We start from the raw sequence: 21771 nt of genomic DNA on the forward strand, positions 1-21771 counted from the left end.
CTCCCTCCATGGTTGTTGCTTGCCCCTCTTCCATCCTCCATTGTCCGTATGCTTACACCCAGAACCGCCCTCATCCTACATTGTCCTCATTGCCCACAACTTGCCCCCATGTGGCCTTCCGCCTCCCTCTCTTTTTGTTGCCACCACCTTGCCTCTTACCCCACAATAGACTTTTTTTTTAAAAATAATGCCTTGCACTGGCTGCGTCCTGGCGCGTTATTGCCCCCACAACCTCCCCTCTGTGTTTCTTTCCCACATATCCTCCCTCCCGCTAGCTTGCCAGTCCCCTCTCCCGAGCACAAAAGGAACTAAGACATGCCAGCACTGGCAGCAACATACTTTTTTAGGTTGAGCGCAAGCGCTCTAATAAATTGTACTCTATCTGTGGGCTTTTAAGCACGCCCACCGCACACCCATCACTATCACTCGTTAAAGGATTTTTGAAAGGCAAGCCCTTGATCATCATTGGTAAATGCTTTACATGTGTCCTTCCTTGGGGCGGTTTGGTTACCACCTTGGCTATCAACACTGTTATAAGGGTAATTGCATGTTTGCCAATACGTTTGACTGCGAGCAAATTTATTTTTCCTTTTGTGTCTCTCCTTCGCGCTCATGGCGGCCGTGGCTCTTTGAACTGGCTTGCTTATAGCAAATGTTTTATTTTTCATTTTCAATTTATGTGGCAAGAAAAGTCCAGTTAGGAATTTACAGCGCTAATAACTCTAACTCGAGCAAATGTGAGACCCAATGCATTGCAAATGCTTGTTCTCCTTTTAGCCATGCTGCACAACAGTCACAGTGCTGTACAAAACTGGTAAAAGATAGAGTGAATAGCTCTCTTTGTAGGCAAGATCTAGTGGCTTTGCCAGTGCCTCATTTGTTGCTGAGAGAATGTCAGTGTGTCTGGCCCATGTAACAACGGGTTTGATTTGTGGGGTTTCTAGCAAGGTCTACCTCATATAAAAGTGAGGAATGATGGGGGCTGGCTTAATCCCCTTACGCAAAAAACTGTGGTGAAACAAAAAAAGATTGTGGATGGTTAGTGAGAAACTAAGGGCCAGATGTAGGAAGATAGCAATTTGCGACTTGCAAATTGCGAGTCCCTGCGACTCGCAATTTGCAAGTCGCAAATTGCTATGCAGTACGGTGTCTCAGACACCGACTGCGACTCGCAATGGGGTCGCAATGACCCACCTCATGAATATTCATGAGGTGGGTCGCAAATTGCGGCCCCATTGCGAGTATAGGCACTCGCTAACATGGAGGCCTGCTGTAGTCAGCAGGCCTCCATGTTAGCGACCTGCTTTTCAATAAAGCATTTTTTTTTTTTTTTTTTTTTTAATGTAGCCCGTTTTCCCTAAGGGAAAACGAGCTGCATTTAAAAAAAAAACGAAACCTTTTGTTTCTGTTTTTTCAGGGCAGGGAGTGGTCCCTTGGACCACTCCCTGCCCTGAAAAAATATTCTGGGGTCCAGTCTCAAACTGGAAGGGGTCCCATGGGGACCCCTTCCAATTTGCGAGTGGGTTACCATCCACTTGAAGTGGATGGTAACTGCGACTCCATTTGCGACCGCGTACGCGGTCGCAAATGGAGTTGCATACCACTGCGACTCGCAAATAGGAAGGGAACACCCCTTCCTATTTGCAATTCGGAAATGCATTTTGCGATTCGGTCCCGACTCGCAAAATGCATTTCTGCATAGGAAACACGCATTTGCGAGTCGCAAAGTGTTTCCTACATCTGGCCCTAAGTGATTTGCCTAGCTCAGACAGTTTAAACAAGTGGACAAGTCAGGATTGAAAGTCAGACCCCCAAGTTTCCACAGCCAACAACTTAAGCAGTAGAGCAGTGGACCACACAACTGCTTTGGTACAAAAGATACAAAAGCTAAATAGTCTCCCAAGAGCCAATGTTGCAGGCAAAGTTCAGAGACCACCGTAAATTTCATGATGTGACTACCTCACTGGTACTTTCCAGGATGTAGAAGTGCCAGCCTCTGATCATCGCACCCTCAAGTCAATGCCATCCCTCACAAAGACGGCACATCTACTGAACAATAGTCGAAGAATAGACAAATGGTGCATTTATAAAGAGCAACTCACTCAAACAGGCATTCTGAGCATAATCATAACGGATTTAAGGATCAACCAACCTCACTGCTATCCACTGCAGCTACAGCACAGTGCTTGCAAAAGCCCAACAGGAGATGGGAGGGAGACCGCCTCAACCTCCAACATCTGGTTGAGCTCAGCTAACTGCAATCGCTGAACAGAAACACTGTTTTGTCCATCTCCAACCGTAGAGGCAACCAAGCAAAATGAGTAGGAAAAAAATACAAAAGAGACGCCAGGACAAATTCACATAGGGTAAAGTACTTGCATCTTGTTTTCCAGTGATAAAAAAATAATAAGTCAAAGGCAGTGATTTTGGTTTGCTTTAGGTTGTTTTCATCTAAGAGAGAGAACGCTCTCCTGGTAAGGTCTGTGGCTGGCACACTGGCACTTGCAGTGCAATGCCTGACCTTCAATTGAGGCTTTCTTCCGGCCTCCATGCTGCGTGGAGGGCTTGCACTTGCAAAGGGGACTCGCTCCTGTAGAGAATACCCACGGCATTGGGTGAAACCAAGACAGACTTCAGAGAGTCAGAAGGGAGCGGCTCTGGGCAGAAGCTACTGAGCAAGAATCTTCTGCCTACGAAAGAACGTCAAAGTGGAGACTGTGAGTGCTGACTGGGCAGGACCTCACCGTGCATGCACTTATTATGTATGCATCATGGGACACACCCTGCCTCTTATATCACACGATGGAATCCGACTCCCGGGAGCTTGGCAACCGCCACCCTAACCGCGGAGCACTTTGGGAGTGGTTCACTTCGACCTAAGTCCTGGTGAAACTACTCCTCCCTGGTTCATACTGGAAGTAGATGTCAACAGCTGGACCAGGCTCCTAAGGTCATCAGATTCATTGCTGCCCTAACCTAGGCCAGTACGCGGTAGAGGTGGGAGTCCTCAAACTAGCCAAACTCAACTGACCTGAGTTAGAGAGAACCTGTTGAACAAGAATTCAGTCTTGTGTCCTCTGCAGAAACCACACACCATGATGGATCATGACCAAATAAATGGGTGTCCCCGTTAGCACTTCATGTCGAGTAAATGGAAACCGAGAACGCTGAGCATTAGAATAGGCAGATCCTCGCATCACTAGGTTAAAAGAAGGTGACATGCCGCAAGGGCGTGAGTGGAAACGCGAGAGGTAAGTGAGAACAAGCACCTTGAATATATACATTCAAAAATCCGTGTAGAAAAAAGTAAGGAGCATTATTTTCAAAATAACCAAAATCAATTATTGAAAACTAGTATGTAGTTTAAAATGAGTGAACTTTAATGTTTATGCACAAGAACTTTCGAAACTGAAATGTCTAACTGGTAACAACCGTTTGGGCTGGGAAGCCTAGTTCATTTTAAACAAACCCCTAAAGCGTCACACACTGGCACCCGATCTTAGATACAAAGGACATACAAAACAACTGTCTTTATTTGAAAAATGACCTGAATTTTGGCGGTTCAGATCCCCGACCTCGCTGCGCCCGCCAGCACTCCTCACGGTCCTAAAACAACTTTTCGTTTTTGTTTCAAGGAAACACTTGCTTACCCCTTAGGAAAGAGCTCTGGCTGCTTCCCATAAGCACCTCTCTTCTGCATGCTCTCAGAGATAATCACCAGCTGCCCCCAAACCTCCCGTGACTTCGTTCTCTGAAAGTGCATTATTTTCGAACATTGGGTGCCTCGGTTTACATGCATGGAATGGACCATGTATAACCCCATCTGTGAATGTCCCGGCAGACACCAGGCCTGAGGAAGGCTCTGAGGCCGCGAGCCCCTAGTGGCACGCCCTGTGCCTAACTTGGCAGACAGTGCCACTTCCTCGGACGCATTGGTACCATCCAGTTCCTAGACTCCCTAAATGCCCTTAGTGGAAACCGGCCTTCCAAGGGCACGACCTGTGTGGTGCTGGATTTTACCAGTATTGTGCTGGTATTGCCTAAAAGCGGTAAACTTCGAATGTTTGATGTGTTGGAGTCTACATGACTACATTTTCGGAAGGCCAGAGAGTGGGGTAGGGCAACAGTTGACGTGGAAGCCGGTAACACAGGCTGTGTTCTCCACAGGCCAGCCTGAGTTCATCGGTGTAAAAAACGAAACCAAGCCAAACATCAGCGACAGTTACTAAGAGGCAAGCTATGCAAAATCCCCTGCTAATGCGAAAGGATAATCTCAGTGGTATTTGCCCAGCGATGGGATTACCTCGTCTACAAGACGCGTGAACTGAATTTTGGCCAACAAGAGCTTTTGGAGGTACATTTCTTAAAAAGCACCAAGACCGCTAAAATAATGATAAACTATAATTCCAGATTTAACAGCACACAAGGACAATTTAGTTACGTTACGCAAACCCCAGTTTTCTAACTGCCCAATTCCTTCCTCTTTAATCTACTGGAGACGGGGAGTGTCGCAGACAGAGCCGTTTCTAGAAATCCCTTTTTATCACCTGGTACTGCAGTGCTGGGGACCTCGGGAGACGAGGAGGCCTCGCTTATTAGCCACCTCCCAAGGGGAGCAATAAGTCGCCATGTTTACCAACACTACGCCTCTCGCCATCATCCACTGACGTCATCGCAGCTGCACAGGCAGAAAACAAAGCCCGGGTTAAGGGACCAGCGCCTGCGTGCTGCTATCTGCGTTTACCTTGGAAGCAAAACCCCAGTGCACATACCACAAGCACTATTTGCTCGATCAGGGGTGGGAGAAGGGTGGCTTTACTGCCTTTCAAAAGACATCCTGCATATAAATGAGAAAGAGGAGCTTCTCGCATCAGGATTCCTTCTGTTGGAAGTGCATGACCGGATAAAGATAGCTGATATTTTACTTTCATACTTTAAAAATGCAAAGTCAAGGTTTCAGTATTATATGTGGGATGAAGCATTCCCTGCTGTATAGTATAAGGATAGCACAAGTCACTGAAGAGTTCATTCATAAGGTTATGTAACTCTGAGGTGACTTGCAATATCCTTGTAATGTACAGCAGAGGGTATTTTATTTCTTATAATGGAAGATCATACCAACACTCGTTTCACAAATTCCTTAAATATGTGGTCTTTTGCTCCTTTGTCTGATAGAGTTGGTATGGTTGCAGACAAGAAGAATAAAAGCAGAACCTGTAGTGCAAAATTAAACAAGCTAAAAAGACAGAAAATATTTGCTGCAAAAACAAGACACTTAGATTAATGCAAATCAGACTAAAAAGGGAAAGAGAGGGATTATTTCTGGACTGTAATGAACTATGTGCAAAAAATAAACATGCTGCCATACACTTATTTCTGTTGATCAATGTCCACTTAGGAAAAACAGACCATAAGAACAAAAAACGTGTTGCTTTAATTGCAACCTCAATGATGCCCCATAGCCTGCCTTTACCTGGTTGATGATTCTGGCTGCAGTCATTATGATGTCATAACTCGACTATAATTGAATTCATTTGAGCTGCTACTCCATTTTCTTATTACAGGTGTCTAGAGAAGTCACAACTCGACTGTAATAAGGGAATCAGAGACAAGTTTCTATACTAGGATTGTAGGGTCCCGTGTATTATATACATATTGTATTTTACTATCACATGACAAGAATGGGATCTTTGCGGTGCCTTTGAGCAGGCCGTCACAAGATGCTCCTTCTACTTAGCAACTGACGGAATTATCTACATTCCAAGCCTTGCAAAAGCTTCAGAGGGGGTGAAACACGAATTAGCTGAAGTAGAAAATAAATGGCAAAAAAGTCTGAGTAAATTACATGCAGAGGACTGATTTGCTAAATATGTTTGTCATTACATGAAAATAAAACAATATTCCTGTAATATTGAAACGTTTAATTGATTCTTTGAATTCTGCAGCTTGCTTGCAAGATATTATGGCTTCTAATTTAATGTGTTGATGCTCTCTTTAAATACTGGTTTACTTTGACCTCTGGGGGTAAAGACAAACCCGGAATAGAGTTGCAGGACACCACTGACAAACTACAAACAATTAGCGATTCAAACGGCCCCAATACCGCGCCACTTTCTCTGATCAATAGTGTTCAAACCCGTGTGGTAGCCCTGGAGATACAGTCTGGAGGCAATAATGAAAGAAAATTGCTCCAATGTTACCTGGCTCTGAAAATTGACAAATAATCTGGTTGTGATGGAGAGGGCAGCCTGATCTGCACCTCGGAGGGGCGACATGCCTGGTGTGATATTTGAAGAGTACCATTACATTGGGTAACTGCATGTCCATCAAAGCACCACTTAAAATAAAATGCTGCAGTATCAAGTCCAATATAAAAGCTAGCTTTAGCAAATTATTGTAGCTTTATAAGGTTAAAGGGATGATTAAATCAACAAGCTTTATTTATACACGCGACATAAGAGGCACACCTAGCGTGGGACCTTCCCTTACAAGATGACAGTGCCAGCGTGATTTGTCCTACCCAGGCAGCGCCTCAGCAGCCTCATGATTTCAACAACGTCAGGGATTCCTTGCGCCCCCAAGCAGGCAGCCCCACAAAACAAGGCAGGTAAGTAGGGCTTCTGGGTAATTTGGAAGTCTGGTGCTGCGTTTTGTTTGTTGGCACACTGCTTGCATAGTATTACTTTGCTCTTGTTAAACATGACTTACGGCTACGACTGAAATTTCAGTCCTTACACATACAGAAGGTTAACACAAAGGGCCTGACTGAGACCTTGGCGGAAGGGATACTCCATCACATGAGACGGATATCCCGCCCACTGTTTTACAAGTTCCATAGGATATAATATAACTTGGTATATGGCAGGCGGGATATCCGTCACGTTTGTGACAGAGTATCCCATCCGCCAAGGTCGTAATCAGGCCCAAAGTCGTTTGAGTAACCAGTTCATTGGCACTGCTCTGGGTTCACTAAGAGTGGTTTAGTCACTGTGGTAGGCAGGTAAGATAGAAAGACTGAGATGTGAATGTAAAATGTGCTCTGCATTAAATGTGCCGCCCACTGGAAGTCTCTGGAGAGCCTAAACCGAAGGGAATACATTACGTTATTTTCTGAGTCTTCACCTCTTAAGCTCTGCCACGGTTTGCATTTGCTGCAGGTAAATGTTTGTGGCAAGAGATAAAGATAAATGCTGTTACCAACTATTAATAATAATCTGATACAAATCTGTAGCATTATGATCTGAATATCATCACCATATGTAGACAGGATGACACCACGATGTTCATTACCTAAACTACAGGTTCAGAGGGTGAAGTAGTCCTCCGAGACTTACTGAGCAAAGTACAAAAAACATAAATGTCGGGAGAGTGCTCTTAATTGAACGAGCTTGACAAAGTTCATCTCTAGATAGTGAGCTGGGACCCATACTCTGGGATTAGGCCGAGGCTATTCAAAGAATATGAGAGGCGGAGGAGAATTTTGGTGTAGTTGGATTTAATATTGAAATATAATTGATGTCCACCAAAATGTCACCCCTAATTTTTGGAACATATCTTGCTTGCACCCTTTTTAAGACTCGAGAGGATGTGTGCATTATCTGAGTACATACAGGATCCTGCACCACAGCATCACACAGGAGCAATACATATAAAAGTTACCAATGGAAAAGCTGGGTTGAACAGCTGAACCCTGGGATTTTGGCCGAAGACTGAAAGGGATCAATGCCATCACTTGGTGACAGGTGGCTAGGGAGGAATACATGTGGGTCAGAGAAGTACTTCTGATACTAAACATCGCCAACCTTTGGAGGAACAAAGAGCAATTAAGTATGTGGACGGCACTTGAAAGATCTAACATCATGTCCTACTAAGATCATCGGTCACATAGACGACCCCAGCTGCCAATTTTTATTCCAGGATGGAAGTCCATCTGAAATGATTCCCCTTTAATTTTTAATTGCATTCTTCTAGCAGCCACCCATGAAGCAGACAAACAGAAATGGTTAAGACTGGAGGCTTGGAGAAGGCAGTGGGGGCTATTCCTCTACGTATTAAAGATTCCATCTATTGCAAACTGTGATGACCTGTTGTTGCATTCTAAGCAGTCCAGTAAAACACTACATTCTATTACATTCCATCCAATACAATGCCAGCCACGTGCCCCAAATTTCCGTCTCATTTAAATTTGTATCTGAGAATTCTTAAGAGATCTGACTTCCACACTCTCCCCTCTGAATTTATTCTGCCCTCCTCTTCCAGTTTCACCCCTAAAGGTTTTGGTCGATATGCATTCTCGCAGAGTGCCATTATTTTGAAGAACCAAATCGGCACAGTTTTCAAAGTGTTACAAACAAATCATACCCCGCTGCCCCATCATTGATGCAGGTTGGCTTTATGTACACAAATCACAGCTCTGGTTCCTGTAGTTGGTACTATTAGGAGGTAATATTTACAGTTAACACAAAATGGACATGAGTGAACTGTGGGCGGCCCAGAGATGCTAAGAGCCGAGAAGTGAACCAGAGTCTCAAAAGATGCTGGGAGCAAATTTGGGAAAACGTGAACACCACCCAACTCACAGAGGTGTGAAAGAAAGAACCCAGTAGGGGGAACCAAGAAACATCTTCACACAGGAGTGTCTTTTAGCCGAGTGTGTGGGAGAGGTTTCTCTGCATCAGCTGGTGAGGTTTCTCTGTTTCAGAAACATTCATATCCCTCAGGAGCGTCAAAGAAATTAAAGCATTCTGCAAGAGAACCAAAAATGAGGTAGTCATATCTAGAGTACATCATAATGTATGCCAAGTACCACGCATCTCAGGTTAATGTAACGCTGATCAGAGATACATCCGCATTTCCACAAGGATTGGACATTATCACCCAAATGCATGGCACTTGGCATGGCTAATCTGAGTGAATAATGCTCTCCCTGCAAAGTAGCGTCTTCCCCAGCTGCCAGGCTGAGGTTTTTTGTTTATTATACACAATGTAAATTAGTTTAGGTTCTCTGCTCCATTGGAGAGCACTGATGTCCTGGGAAGTGGGCTAGCGAACCCACCTTTCAGTACAGTGAAGTGATTTGTTAGTTACTGGCACGCACTGTGCTGCACAGACTTGTTACCTACCTCGTGGCGGCCTAGATTCTCCTGAAGCACAGACAACACTTGTCACCTGTAAAGTTTAAGTGAGGAATGCACATTTTAAAGAGTACAGGAGGTAAAGATTAAAAGGGAGGAGTGACTAGAATAACCCAGAAAATCTTGAGTTTGCAAGCACACACCATGTTGCAATGGCTTATTTTTCGATTTCCAACAAAATTATAAATATTTATTTTTGGGGGAAAAAATGTGGTCTCGTTGGTCTGTCCATCATTATTAAACGCAGGCCTGCCAAGTAGCACGCATCAGTAGTTCGACTAACGCATTTTAGAGCTGGTGTCCGCATCACCGCACTAAAATATATTAGTCACGCAATTATAGTGCCGCCGCCACCGAGGCGCGCTCTATGAGAGCTGCATACGAACAACGGCAATCGCAACGCTGGAGTGTGCTATGCAGAGAGCATAGTCTCTTCGAAGTGTCATATTGACTCTCCAATACAATAACAAGGAATGAACTGTGCATCACGGGCGAATGATAATCATATTCCACCAAGAACTCGATTCTGACTGCGCTTTCCGACTGATGATGATTCTGGGCCAGGTAGATTGCCCCGCGTGGATACGGGGAGTATGGGGGGGCAGCGCTTTGCTTGCGGAATTTTCCTTCAGGAACTGCCAGTCCCTGTACAGTCCACGCACACGTGACTTAAAGGCAGCATGAGCGAGGGGACGGGTCCAGTCACCGGCACTCACGCTCATAGCGTGACATGGTGTTTGCAGGCAGGGTGTTCTGAAATTCAGCAGCCCTGGCCCACCTCAGCAGCCCTCACGGCCACATGGAAAACATGTGTTCCTGGGTTGCATTTATGGGAGCCGTGGTGCACACTGTTTGACTGCTGGCACTGCCAGGAAGTGTTTTACGTCCTGCGGCCCCTGGCCTGAGGGAATTTTGGACGCTATTAATCACACAACTGCACTCCCGTTTCGAGAGATGAGGGACAAGCAAACTCTCAGAAAGCAGGTCTGGCAGGATGTTTATAACTCTTCCTCGGGGAAACCGCCTTATCTTAGACTCCTTGCGATGTATACGTCCCAAGGTCAAGGGCAGGGATGCTCCATGACTGACTCCAAGCACCACCACTCTCTCAGAGAGGGGCACTGTTACAGAAATAAATATAGGTTTGGGAGACGGGCAACAGCCCGAGAAACTGAATGAGCAAGAAGAACGGCGTGACCAACGGACTGCAGGTAAAGAGTCCCTAACAAATAAAGCGGAACTACACTGCTAAGGGGCTGCGTACCCCGTCGGAACAGGAGAGGCGCAGGCCCAGCACGAGCGGGCTGAAAGGGGAAGAAGCACGCCTGACGTTATTCCTATCTTCTCCTAACTAGCGCACAAGATAAAGCACTTGGCGGCAGTCGGTGCGCTCATTCAGTTTTTAATGCATGTCGTCCTACCGGACATGCTTCATTTTGGATTGCAGGTTTTCCAGAAATACGCTGCGTGCTTGTATACATTTGTAAAGTGAGGGGCAACGTTGGCACATGCTGTAAGGGTTGCACAAACTGCACTGCTGATTGATTATATGGGCAGGCGCGCACATTTTGTTATTGCGTTTAAGAATATTTATGTGGTGCACTAAAACAGCATCTTAGCTCTAGGCTCATGCTCTCTGACACTTCTGATGTTTGGGGGTTGGTAGAAATATATACTATATTCATCCAATTATTATTTTATTTAGTTTACTCTTGAACTTTTAAAAACGGAGACCATGATGATCAATTTGACATTGTAGTCTCCAAAGTGATCATACCAGTAGCTGTTTAAGTTTAAAGACACTTTTTTCTTCTTTGGGTTCAGGCTGCAAACATTTGCTTAAGAGTCATCGATGTTAAGATAATGATTCCCAGACAGGATCAAAACAAATAATACACACTTCAAACCACACATCCTGCACAGTATAGCATGCTACCCAAGTGGCAAGCACTTCAGTACTCCACTTACGGGTAGTAAGCGCTTTATAAAGGTCACAAAACAATACAGCCTTGGCGGCGCAGGTGAGCCATCATGAGAGCACTCCACTGTAGATGAGAGGAATAGGTGCAATGTCTGTCAGTGTGTGGGCCAGACGAAAAACATGGCTCCGCCTAAAGTCCAAAAATGTTTATACCCATTTTGTTGGTATTTAAATCTCAGGCAACTACATAGAAAATAACCTGGAGGATAAATCACGCATGTTAAAATCATATATAGGAAAATGCACTCTGCTTCGTTTTATGAAAACTCTGTTTGTTAATGCACTCACTTCTGATGTCTGCATGTGTAACCAGAGAAACAGAATTGAACCTTGGTTGGAGCAGCAGGGAATAGTGACTTCTGGACTCCTAGTGCTACAAGGTCCCAACCTGTGACTGAAGGCACTGAGAACATACAACAGTCATCTTAGAAAGGGCCTGCAGGGTAGTGACCTTCCATTTCAGAAATTTTGCAGCAGTTTTAAGAAATTTTTAGAGTTTGTCATTGCTCTAAAGAGTGTCATTTCAGATATGTACATATTTCCGTGCACTGCATTGCTTTGTTTTGCATGGGAGAAAGTGTTACTCTAAGTGCCACACATTTAACAGTTGAATGTCACTCATAAGTGCACTGAAACTATGGAAATGTCACACACAAGCAATATGAAACCTTGGCAGCTATTTAAGTGTGAGTAGCAGGGAGAGATGGGGAAGTCGCACGTCCAAGACTCCACTGTCAGTTGCTGCTAAACACTCATGGGGCATAGAAGACATTTTAAGACCATTACCATAGCAAAAACATGTGATTTCTGACATACCTACTTTGTTTTGCTGGTAAGAAAAGTGTTACTCAAAGTGTCACACATAACCGTCCTGAAAGCCTGGAAATGTCACTCAAAAACAAACTGAAAACGTGGCAGCTATGTTACATCCATCTCGGTATCTCAAACCATCTTCTTCTCCTAAAATCCTTCCTAACATGCAAACTTCAAGCTCGTTGGATAATCTATTTAAACTCAGACACTTCCGCGCCAATCACAGTCGACTTCCGAAAGCATATACAGCTCGAACGATTGGCTGTTTGAGGACAAAAATAATCCATCCACTCCGTTGAATTGGACCGCAAAGGTAGCGGTAGGAGAGTGAGTGCGAATAGCTGCTGCAGCGAATATTTAAGTGTGTGTGGTTTTATACTCCTATTGCTTTGTTTTCAGTCGAAAGGCTAGGTCTGACTCATGAGCCATGAATCACCTAGCTAGACACGTGCCGACACGAGTGCGGCGAGGGATCACCTATTCCCCACGGCGATGCAAGCGCTACCGGTAGCTGCCAGGCAGCGGCCTGCTCGTTGACCTCTAAAGTGGGTACCCTGGCGCCAGTGCCCTGACCAGGGATGTCGCGGGGATCTCTGTGTTACAAGGGTGTGCAGCACCATTTTTGAGGTAACACTGGCACGGCGAGTCCGAGCTTGCTGAAATGTAAATGTACTAAATATTTGTGCAAAAAAACAAATAAAAACTTCCTTGCAGTTGTTCTGGAATGCAGACGAAGCTCTTGTAAGTAATACCATCCGGAATTCCTCTCCAGACTGTCATGCAACGAGCACTTTACAAGAGACCCGTCTCTGCGTAAAACATGGACGAGCAGCTTCAGGGCATCACAGAGGGCATTCAGAACTGCAGTACCTCAAGAAGGAGGGCATACGACCCCAAGGCAGACAGTTAGGCATGTAACCTAAACAAACCCAATGCAGGCGGAAGGGCACGCAACCCCAATCAATGTAAGCCAGGAGGCCATGTAAACCTATGACACCCAGGGGGAGGGAACATCGTTTACAACGATGCATTTACTAGGGAAAGCATTTACAATGATGCCACTACCAAGAATATACCTTCACAACACATGCCATTACCACGAATATACCTTTACCACCCATGCCTTTACAACGAATTTCGTTCTAAAAGCATGAATGGTAAAGGTGTATGCGTGGTAAAGGTTTTATAGGTAACTACAGGTACGTATTAAGTGGTTTAAAAGTGTGTGTGTGTGTGTATACACAAACACATACATGGTTTTAGGGTGGGTATGGGTTTTGAGGTGGTAAGGGTATTTTTTGGTTTTAGGGTGGGTATGGGTTTTGGGCTGGTAAGGGCATTTTTAGGCTTTAGGGTGGGTATGGGCTTTAGGGTGGGTATGAGTTTTAGCATGTTAGGGGCATTTTTAGGTTTTAAGTGGGGTATAGGATTAAGGGTGGTAAGGGTGTTTTTAGGGTTAAGATTGGGTATATGTTTTGGGGTGGTAAAAGCATTTTTTGGTTTTAAGGCGAGTATGGGTTTTGAGGTGGTAAGGGCATTTTTAGGTTTTAGGGTGGGTATGGATTTTGGGGTGGTAAGGGCATTTTTTAGGTTTAGGGTGGGTATAGGTTTTAGGGTGGTAACAGAATTTTTGGGGTTTAGGGTGGATACAGCTTTTGGGGCGGTAAGGGCAATTTTAGGTTGGTATGCGATTATATAGGAGTCATACTTACCATTCTATTTTTACCAGGCATATGTCTTTACCAACCATACCTTTGCAGCAAAATTTTTGTGGTAAATGCATGAGTGGTAAAGGCATTTTCATGGTAAAAAAAAAGAACTTTCGGTGTAGGTGCATTTGTTGTAATGGCGGATGCGTTATAATTATCATATTGTAAAGGCAATTGTGGTAATTGCACTCAAGGCTCCAAAATGCAACCACATAGGGAATACAATCCTCGGGCTGCCAAATGGGCATGCAACCCTACAACCACATAAGCACACCTTGCTGTCCCTGGAGGGGGTGTCCAGCACTCCAAGCCACCTCTGGAGCATGGTCTCCAGTTCTTCAAGCCGCCTCTGGAGCATGGTCTCCAGTTCTTCAAGCCGCCTCTGGAGCATGGTCTCCAGTTCTTCAAGCCGCCTCTGGAGCATGGTCTCCAGTTCTTCAAGCCGCCTCTGGAGCATGGTCTCCAGTTCTTCAAGCCACCTCTGGAGCATGGTCTCCAGTTCTTCAAGCCACCTCTGGAGCATGGTCTCCAGTTCTTCAAGCCGCCTCTGGAGCATGGTCTCCAGTTCTTCAAGCTGCCCCTGGAGCATGGCGTCCAGCTCTCCAAGTTGCCCCTGGAGCATGGCGTCCAGCTCTCCAAGTTTAGTTCTCTAAGCCCCCTCTGGAGCATGGCATCCAGCTTTCCAAGCTGCCTCTGGAGCATGGCATCCAGCTCTCCAAGCCACTACTGGAGGATGGTGTCCAGCTCTCCAAGCCACTACTGGAGGATGGTGTCCAGCTCTCCAAGCCACTACTGGAGGATGGTGTCCAGCTCTCCAAGCCACTACTGGAGGATGGTGTCCAGCTCTCCAAGCCACTACTGGAGGATGGTGTCCAGCTCTCCAAGCCACTACTGGAGGATGGTGTCCAGCTCTCCAAGCCACTACTGGAGGATGGTGTCCAGCTCTCCAAGCCACTACTGGAGGATGGTGTCCAGCTCTCCAAGCTACTACTGGAGCATCGCGTCCAGACTGCCAAGCTGCCTCTGGAGGATGGTGTCCAGTTCTCCGAGACGGCACTGGAGCATGGCAACCCGCTCTCCAAGCCACCTCTGCAACATGGTGTCCAGCTCTCCAAGTCATCTCTGGAGCATGATGTCCAGCTCTCCAAACAGTCTCTGGAGCATGGCGTCCATGCCCCCTTTGGAGGATGGCATTAAGCTCTCTAATACACCTCTGGAGCATGGCGTCTAGCTCTCCAAGCCACCTCTGGAGCATGGAGTCCAGCTCTCCAAACAGTCTCTGGATCTTTCCGTCCAGGTTTCCAAGTCTCCTCTGGAACATGGAGTCTAGCTCTCCATGCCACCTCTGGTGCATGGCGTCCACCTCTCCAAGCTACCTCTGGAGCGTGGCGTCGATCTCTCCACGCCACCTCTGGTGCACGGTATCCAGCTCTCCAAGCCACCTCTAGGGAATGGCAAACAGCTCTCTAAACCACCTCTGGAGCATGGTGTCCAGCTCTCCAAGCCACCTCTGGAGAATGGGGTTCAGCTCTCTAAACCATCTCTGGAGCATGGTATCCATCTGTCCAAGCCACCTCTGGAGTGTGGCATCCAGTTATCCAAGCCACCTCTGGAGTATGGGATCAGGCTCTCCAAGCTGCCTCTGGAGTATGGCGTCTAACTGTCCAAACCACGTCTGGAGCATAACATCCAGCTTTCTAAGACACCTCTGGAGCATGGTGTTTAGTTCCCTAAGCCGCCTCTGGAGCATGGCATCGAGCTCTCCAGGCTCCCTCTAAAACATGGTGCCCAGCTCTTCAAGCCCTCTCTGGAGCACGACGTCCAGTTCTCCAAGCTGCCCCTGGAGCAGCTCTTCAAGTCACCTCTGGAGCACAGCATCCAGCACTCCAAGCTGCCTTTGGAGCATGGCGTCCAGCTCTCCAAGCCACCGCTGGAGCATGGCGTCCAGCTCTCCAAGCCACCGCTGGAGCATGGCGTCCAGCTCTCCAAGCCACCCATGGAGCACAGTGTCCAGTTCTCCAAACAGCTCCTGGAGCATGACCTCCATCTCCCCATGCCACCTCTGGGAGGATGGCGTTCAGCTCTCCAACCCACCTCTGGGAGGATGGCGTTCAGCTCTCCAAGCCACCTCTGGGAGGATGGCGTCCCGCTCTCCAAGCCACCTCTGGGAGGATGGCGTCCCGCTCTCCAAGCCACCTCTGGGAGGATGGCGTCCCGCTCTCCAAGCCACCTCTGGGAGGATGGCGTCCCGCTCTCCAAGCCACCTCTGGGAGGATGGCGTCCCGCTCTCCAAGCCACCTCTGGGAGGATGGCGTCCCGCTCTCCAAGCCACCTCTGGGAGGATGGCGTCCCGCTCTCCAAGCCACCCATGGAGCACAGTGTCCAGTTCTCCAAACAGCTCCTGGAGCATGGCCTCCATCTCCCCATGCCACCTCTTGAGGATGGCATTCAACTCTCCAACCCACCTCTGGAGCATGGGGTCCAGCTCTCTGAGCCACATCTGGAACATGGTGTCCAGCTCTCCAATCAGTCTCTGGATCTTTCTGTCCAGTTCTCCAAACCTCCTCTGGAACATGGCGTCTAGCTCTCCAAGCCCCCTCTGGAGCCTGGTGTCCAGCTCTCCAAGCCCCCTCTGGAGCCTGGCGTCCAGCTCTCCAAGCCAAATCTGGAGCCTGGCGTCCAGCTCTCCAAGCCAAATCTGGAGCCTGGCGTCCAGCTCTCCAAGCCAAATCTGGAGCCTGGCGTCCAGCTCTCCAAGCCAAATCTGGAGCCTGGCGTCCAGCTCTCCAAGCCAAATCTGGAGCATGCCTTCCAGCTCTCAAAGCAGCGTCTGGAGCATGCTGTCCATTTCTTTAAACAGTCTCTGAAGCACAGCATTCAGCTCTTCAGGTTGTAATCCAGCTTTATGCCGCCACTGAAGCACCTGTTCAGCTCTCCAAGCCACTTCTCCATAATGTCAATGAACAGGAGAGGGGTGAGCCCAGAGATCGGTGATCCAGATGGAACAATGGCTTCAGCACAGATACTCAGTGGAGAGACTCAATAATCTAAATATATGTAAAACATTCTATACAAAAGTCTCCCAAAAGGGGTGAGGGGATTGTTGTGTTTAGATGTGCAGAAGCATTTCAACCTGATGGAGCAGAATCATGTAACCCAAAAGCATTTTTTCCCACTCAAAGAACCAGGTTACAAAATAGCAACTGGGCCATGTCAAGAAGTCTCGCCTCATACCAGGAAGTCTCACCTCACATCAGGAAATCTCGCCTCACACGACATGTGTGATGCCAAAGTTCCACCTCATATTGGTTAATCCCATCTCCGCATACAGGCAGCTACACCTCACAACACAAGTCACACATTCGTCAAGATGGCAGTGTCCAGACACTGACAGAGAGAATTTAAACAAAGAGGTTTTATTTAATGGTCTCAAAAAATAAAAGAAAGAAGGTAACATGGGTGAGACAAGGAGGCAAAAAGAGGAAGCCATGAGAATCACAAGTTCTCAAATCAAAGCAATATCCCATACGCATCCCCAATGGCCAGGACCATGACAACAGATTGTTAGGATAACCACATGAGATAGACACAGGTAATATAAATGGGTACCATTCGGATGGTCGTTGGTTATCCATAAAACCTGGAGTAGATCCTGTCCTGGCGGACACTGCAATCTAAATGGTTGTAGTCATAGGGGTTCCATTGTGCATACCCAAGGGTCTGAGACAATATTCACAGTACACAAATATTTGTAGTCACTGACGTACTCCTGTAAACATGAAATTGTTTGTAAACACACTGTATAAGTAAGGCTGGGTCAGCTTAAACTGAAAGTGGTCTTTGGACCTGCAAGTGTTTTAATGGGCTTAGACAAGAGAATATGCTACGCAAACATAAGTTTACACAGACAGCAGGAGACCATGGCATCCCAAACTCTCCTAACAACATTCTCAGTGGCAGGACTATGAGTGACTAGATACAGGCTGGCGCCAAATCCACAGCATGGATAGTAAGTAAAGGAAAGGCTGCGATGCTTGAATAATGGTGGTTTCCGACCATCCGGAGAATGGTCTTATACACTTGTATGCTAGAACAGGGGTGTCCAAAGGTGGTCAGAGTGTGGTGCCATGACAGACTTTCAGGGTAATCGCATACAATACATTTTAAAACAATTAATATAAATGAAAATCAAATGCATATATCAAGGTCATCCTCAAAGACTGATGTAGATTCAGTCTTCCCGAATCTGTGTTGCACATCTATGCGCTAGTGGGAGATAAGGAACATAGTTGAGCACTTGTAACACTGATAATGGACTGTGTCCCATGACTTGATGGCAAACAATGCGCACCACCAAACACTGCAGCACATTTCAAACACATATCCCACTGGGGCTTACAGGTGCTGTGCAGTGGGTGAGGGCATCGCTGTGATAGGACTTCCACAGGGCGGATAGCAAAGATGGAGTGTTGAGGGTTCTTGCATCGCTCCTCCTGGCCACCAGCAGTCACTGTGATTACTTTTCTAAGGAGTGGTGGTAAAATGGAGTGGTCACAAGAGTGTAACTAGAGATGCAACCTATGCATTTAGTTATGCAGAGTGCAGAAAATGTAGAGGTTACTTGAAAGGGGTGCACCCAGCGAGGGTACGAGCTGTGAAGACAAGTCTAAATAACATGCAACAAAGAAATTACCAAAGATAAATCACTTACTTAAGATGATGACCACTGTCTTCATCAGGCTGATCATGTTCTCCTTGTACTTGGGGTGACAGGATGTGTGCTGTGACATGCGCAGTGCCTTGCGCTTCACATAGATAGAGATGTGGCTATAGGCCACCACCATGATCAGGAAGACCACCAGGTTGGAGATGGCCCAGAAGACTAGGTAGTCGCGGCTGTAGAGTGGGGCCATGCGTGAGCACTTTTTGATGTTGCATAGGCAGGACCACCCAAAAGACGGGATGAGGCCTAGCAGGATGGCTGCGATCCAGATGAAGACAATCAGGATGGTGACACGACGGTTGGACATCGTGCTGTGGAGCTGCATGGTGAACACGGTCTGGTGCCGCTCTACAGCAATGGCCAGCAGGTTGGCCACCGACGCGGTCAGGCTAGTGTCAATAAGAGTTTGGCGAAGAAACCAGGTTTTAATAGACAGCTGTGAGGTCCTCGGTCCAGTATGGAACATGAGAAATGTGTAACCAACTCCAGCAAACAGATCAGCTGCCGCTAAGTTGGCCAACAGGTAGTAGATAGGGTAATGGAAGCGACGGTTGATGACGATGGCCGTTATGACCAGGAAGTTGGTGAGAAGTGCAAAAAGGCATACTGTCAATCCCAGGCCAATGACCAGCCTGTCCTTATTAGTCCAGTTTGTGTTCAATATCTTTCCACTATTGTTGTAGAAGAACGGAATAGTCTCGTTGTAGTAACAGTGCGCCATCCTCGGTGCCGGGTGTAAGCTGAAACGAGAAGCACAGTCTTTTAGTTCTAAGCAAATCATGCGCCTGTGACAGCTACACTATTACCAGAGAATATTCATCTTGAGGGATATTCCAGTTATCTAACCTTAAACTAAATTTCAAAACCTCCTTCTGACCCACCAGGAATGCCCCGCCCCTTTATGAGTAAAAGTGGCCACATCCATAAAAGGGCCTGATTTAATATAGGTGTTAAGATGGTAGACAGATGCTCCGGGTACCACAATTACAAGGTCCTACCCTCAACAAAGTGATGAACCAAAGGCACACAGGAAATACGTGTGTATTTTGGCACCACTGGTTAATGCGTGAACTTACACACATTTTCTGCACATCACTTTGGTGACTCCTAGCAGTGCCTACGTTTTTGAAATACGACTGGTTGGGCTCATAAAACAGGCATATTAAACAAACCATGCAATAGAGGGATTCTTTGTGAGAATAAGACACGTTTCCTTCACTTTAAATTAGGTTGCAAATCTGGTTAGTTACAGTTTAAATCCTACCTTTTTCTGCCATCTTGCCTGGTGCACACAAACTGCCCCACCCCCTTCACATGCAGAGTAATAGGTGCTGTGGTTTTGTCATCCTAAAGTGAAACCTTTTTATCACCAAAACTGGGGTACACTCAAACTGTAACAAAACTCTTAATCGTGGCACTCCATGTACACCCCATAGTATCGATAAAATAACACGTCATAAATATACAACTGGATACCATGTATTTGAGGAAAAAACTTCACGATTCCATTGATTTGTGAAATTCCCAAAATTACACTTCTATAGCACTTCATGCAATTATGTGCCATTTGCGGTAAAAAATGATCCAGCTCTGATGGGAACAACAGAATTTGGGCAGCTGCTCTCTGTGCTTTTGTTTCTTCACTATATTTCGTTATAAAGAAATGTGCAGTTGCACCAAAAATTGACACAAGCATGCGCGCCCTAAAATACACCGCTAAATGATGGATTTGCATTTTGCTGCAATTTGGTGTAGTTACAAGAAAGCACATTACACAACCTTCACACATTGCTAATATTTTATGCAGCCAACACCCAGAGAATTGTCGACTGTATCAATAGACAAAAGACCAGAAGATGAATAATGGACACGAATCGACAGGCTCGACTCCCCTGTCAAAGAAAGCAGAGAACCTGCTTAAGGACCTCGTGGACACCTCACCGCGGCCGGGGATGTGGCCTAATTCACCAGAAATGAGTCCCGGAAGTGGGCAGCCTGGGGGCACTGTTTGACCTCAGTTTCATTCCCCAAGCCAACGCGAGCATCGTGGGTGCATTCTCGCAAGAGTAACAGTTGTGACAGGTCCTTTCTTTGCTGTACCTCCCTCAAGACACACAATCTTAGAAAAACAAAACTCCCTGGGGCCAAAAGCAACATTCCCGCATTGATGGTGAAACACAGAACACGCAAAGCTGGACAGAAATGCTTAAAAATGACTGTGTTTTACATCTTCAACAAGATCCTACCAGTTAAACGTTGGATAAAATCTACACAGGCCACCCGACCACAAAGCCCCAGCCCCCGCTCACTGCATACCCTGCACCACTTTCCACAGTCTCCTGACATCTTTACCACAACTCCTGACCGACATCTCTGAAGGGACTGACACTGCCAACGTGCCAGTAGACCCAAGTAGAAGTCCAACAAAATTAAAAATACAAATAATGGCTGCCCAAGCGAGAAAAGGGACAAGCCCAAGTGACAGGCCACTCTTGGGTACACATGAACCCTGAATGACAGACACAGAAAATCCGGTCATCCTTCCTCCACCGGTGCCTGAACATGAAAGCGACTGTGGTTAACAGTGCAACCTTTGATTAAAAAACACACAATGTTGTTTGCTGCTTTCGTGATGCTTTCCAGCATGCTTTCGAGCAGGTTTTGGCGCCTGTGCCTCCACGTGGTTGAGCTGCTATCCCACTGTCAGGTGAAGGGTCTAACCTCATGGGGTGAAACTTGCCGGCTTTCCAGAAAAATGTTTGTTGTGGAAGCGCAGGTCACGCAACACTCCCTCCTGGCATGCGATCTGCCCAAGAACAAACTCCTCCAGGCCAAAAGAGCACAACATGTTGAGAGGGGAGGAAGTTGGCACGTGCAGCGAAAACAAGCAAGTGGGAGCAATTGGGGTAACTATGCAAAATTAGACAATAATATGACGCCATATCTGCTGTGGTGACCTGTCAACATACTGCTCCTGGTTCGAAGCTGCACGAAGGCGGGAATGATGCCCAATGCTTGGTGGGAGGCACATCATTAAGACATGGTGTTCTGCAAAGCTGGCTATGGCGGTATGCAGGGACACACGCTCACACAAACACAATAGCCCTCCCCAAGTTCCCTCTACTGGCAGTCACCAGTAAGTGGTGATAGCTTTTGCAGTGGAACCTAGGTCCTAACTTTTTTTTTTGCCGATAGCTTTGCCACTGTTTGACAAATCTACCCGAGCCATTATTGACTCTTGAGATCCCATCCCCCTGGGCCGGCTCAGGCTATCTTCCAGGGGGGTGGGGTGGCAGGGAAACCTATGCTTGCTCTTGCTTGGGGGTGGGGGGAATTTAAATCTCCTGCCAAATTGGAGCAAACACGAAGTTTGCTCCCAGCAGGTGGGAGCATGAAAAATGCTCCAGCCCA

The 21771-nt window shown here is 46.7% G+C and overlaps 1 protein-coding gene across 7 annotated transcripts in view; it reads right to left on the reverse strand.

The window, feature by feature from the left end:
• Positions 1-21771, reverse strand: part of LPAR2 (lysophosphatidic acid receptor 2) — a 206030-nt gene that overhangs the window by 10485 nt on the left and 173774 nt on the right. For all 7 annotated transcript variants that reach the window (XM_069230341.1, XM_069230339.1, XM_069230338.1 and 4 more), the window contains exon 2: positions 18349-19100. In XM_069230341.1, the coding sequence (XP_069086442.1) occupies positions 18349-19081 (733 nt within the window). In that variant the 5' untranslated portion in view covers positions 19082-19100. The remainder of the gene's footprint in view (positions 1-18348; positions 19101-21771) is intronic.

The sequence above is a fragment of the Pleurodeles waltl genome, chromosome 4_2 (assembly GCF_031143425.1).
Source record: "Pleurodeles waltl isolate 20211129_DDA chromosome 4_2, aPleWal1.hap1.20221129, whole genome shotgun sequence".
NCBI classification, from domain to species: Eukaryota; Metazoa; Chordata; class Amphibia; order Caudata; family Salamandridae; genus Pleurodeles; species Pleurodeles waltl.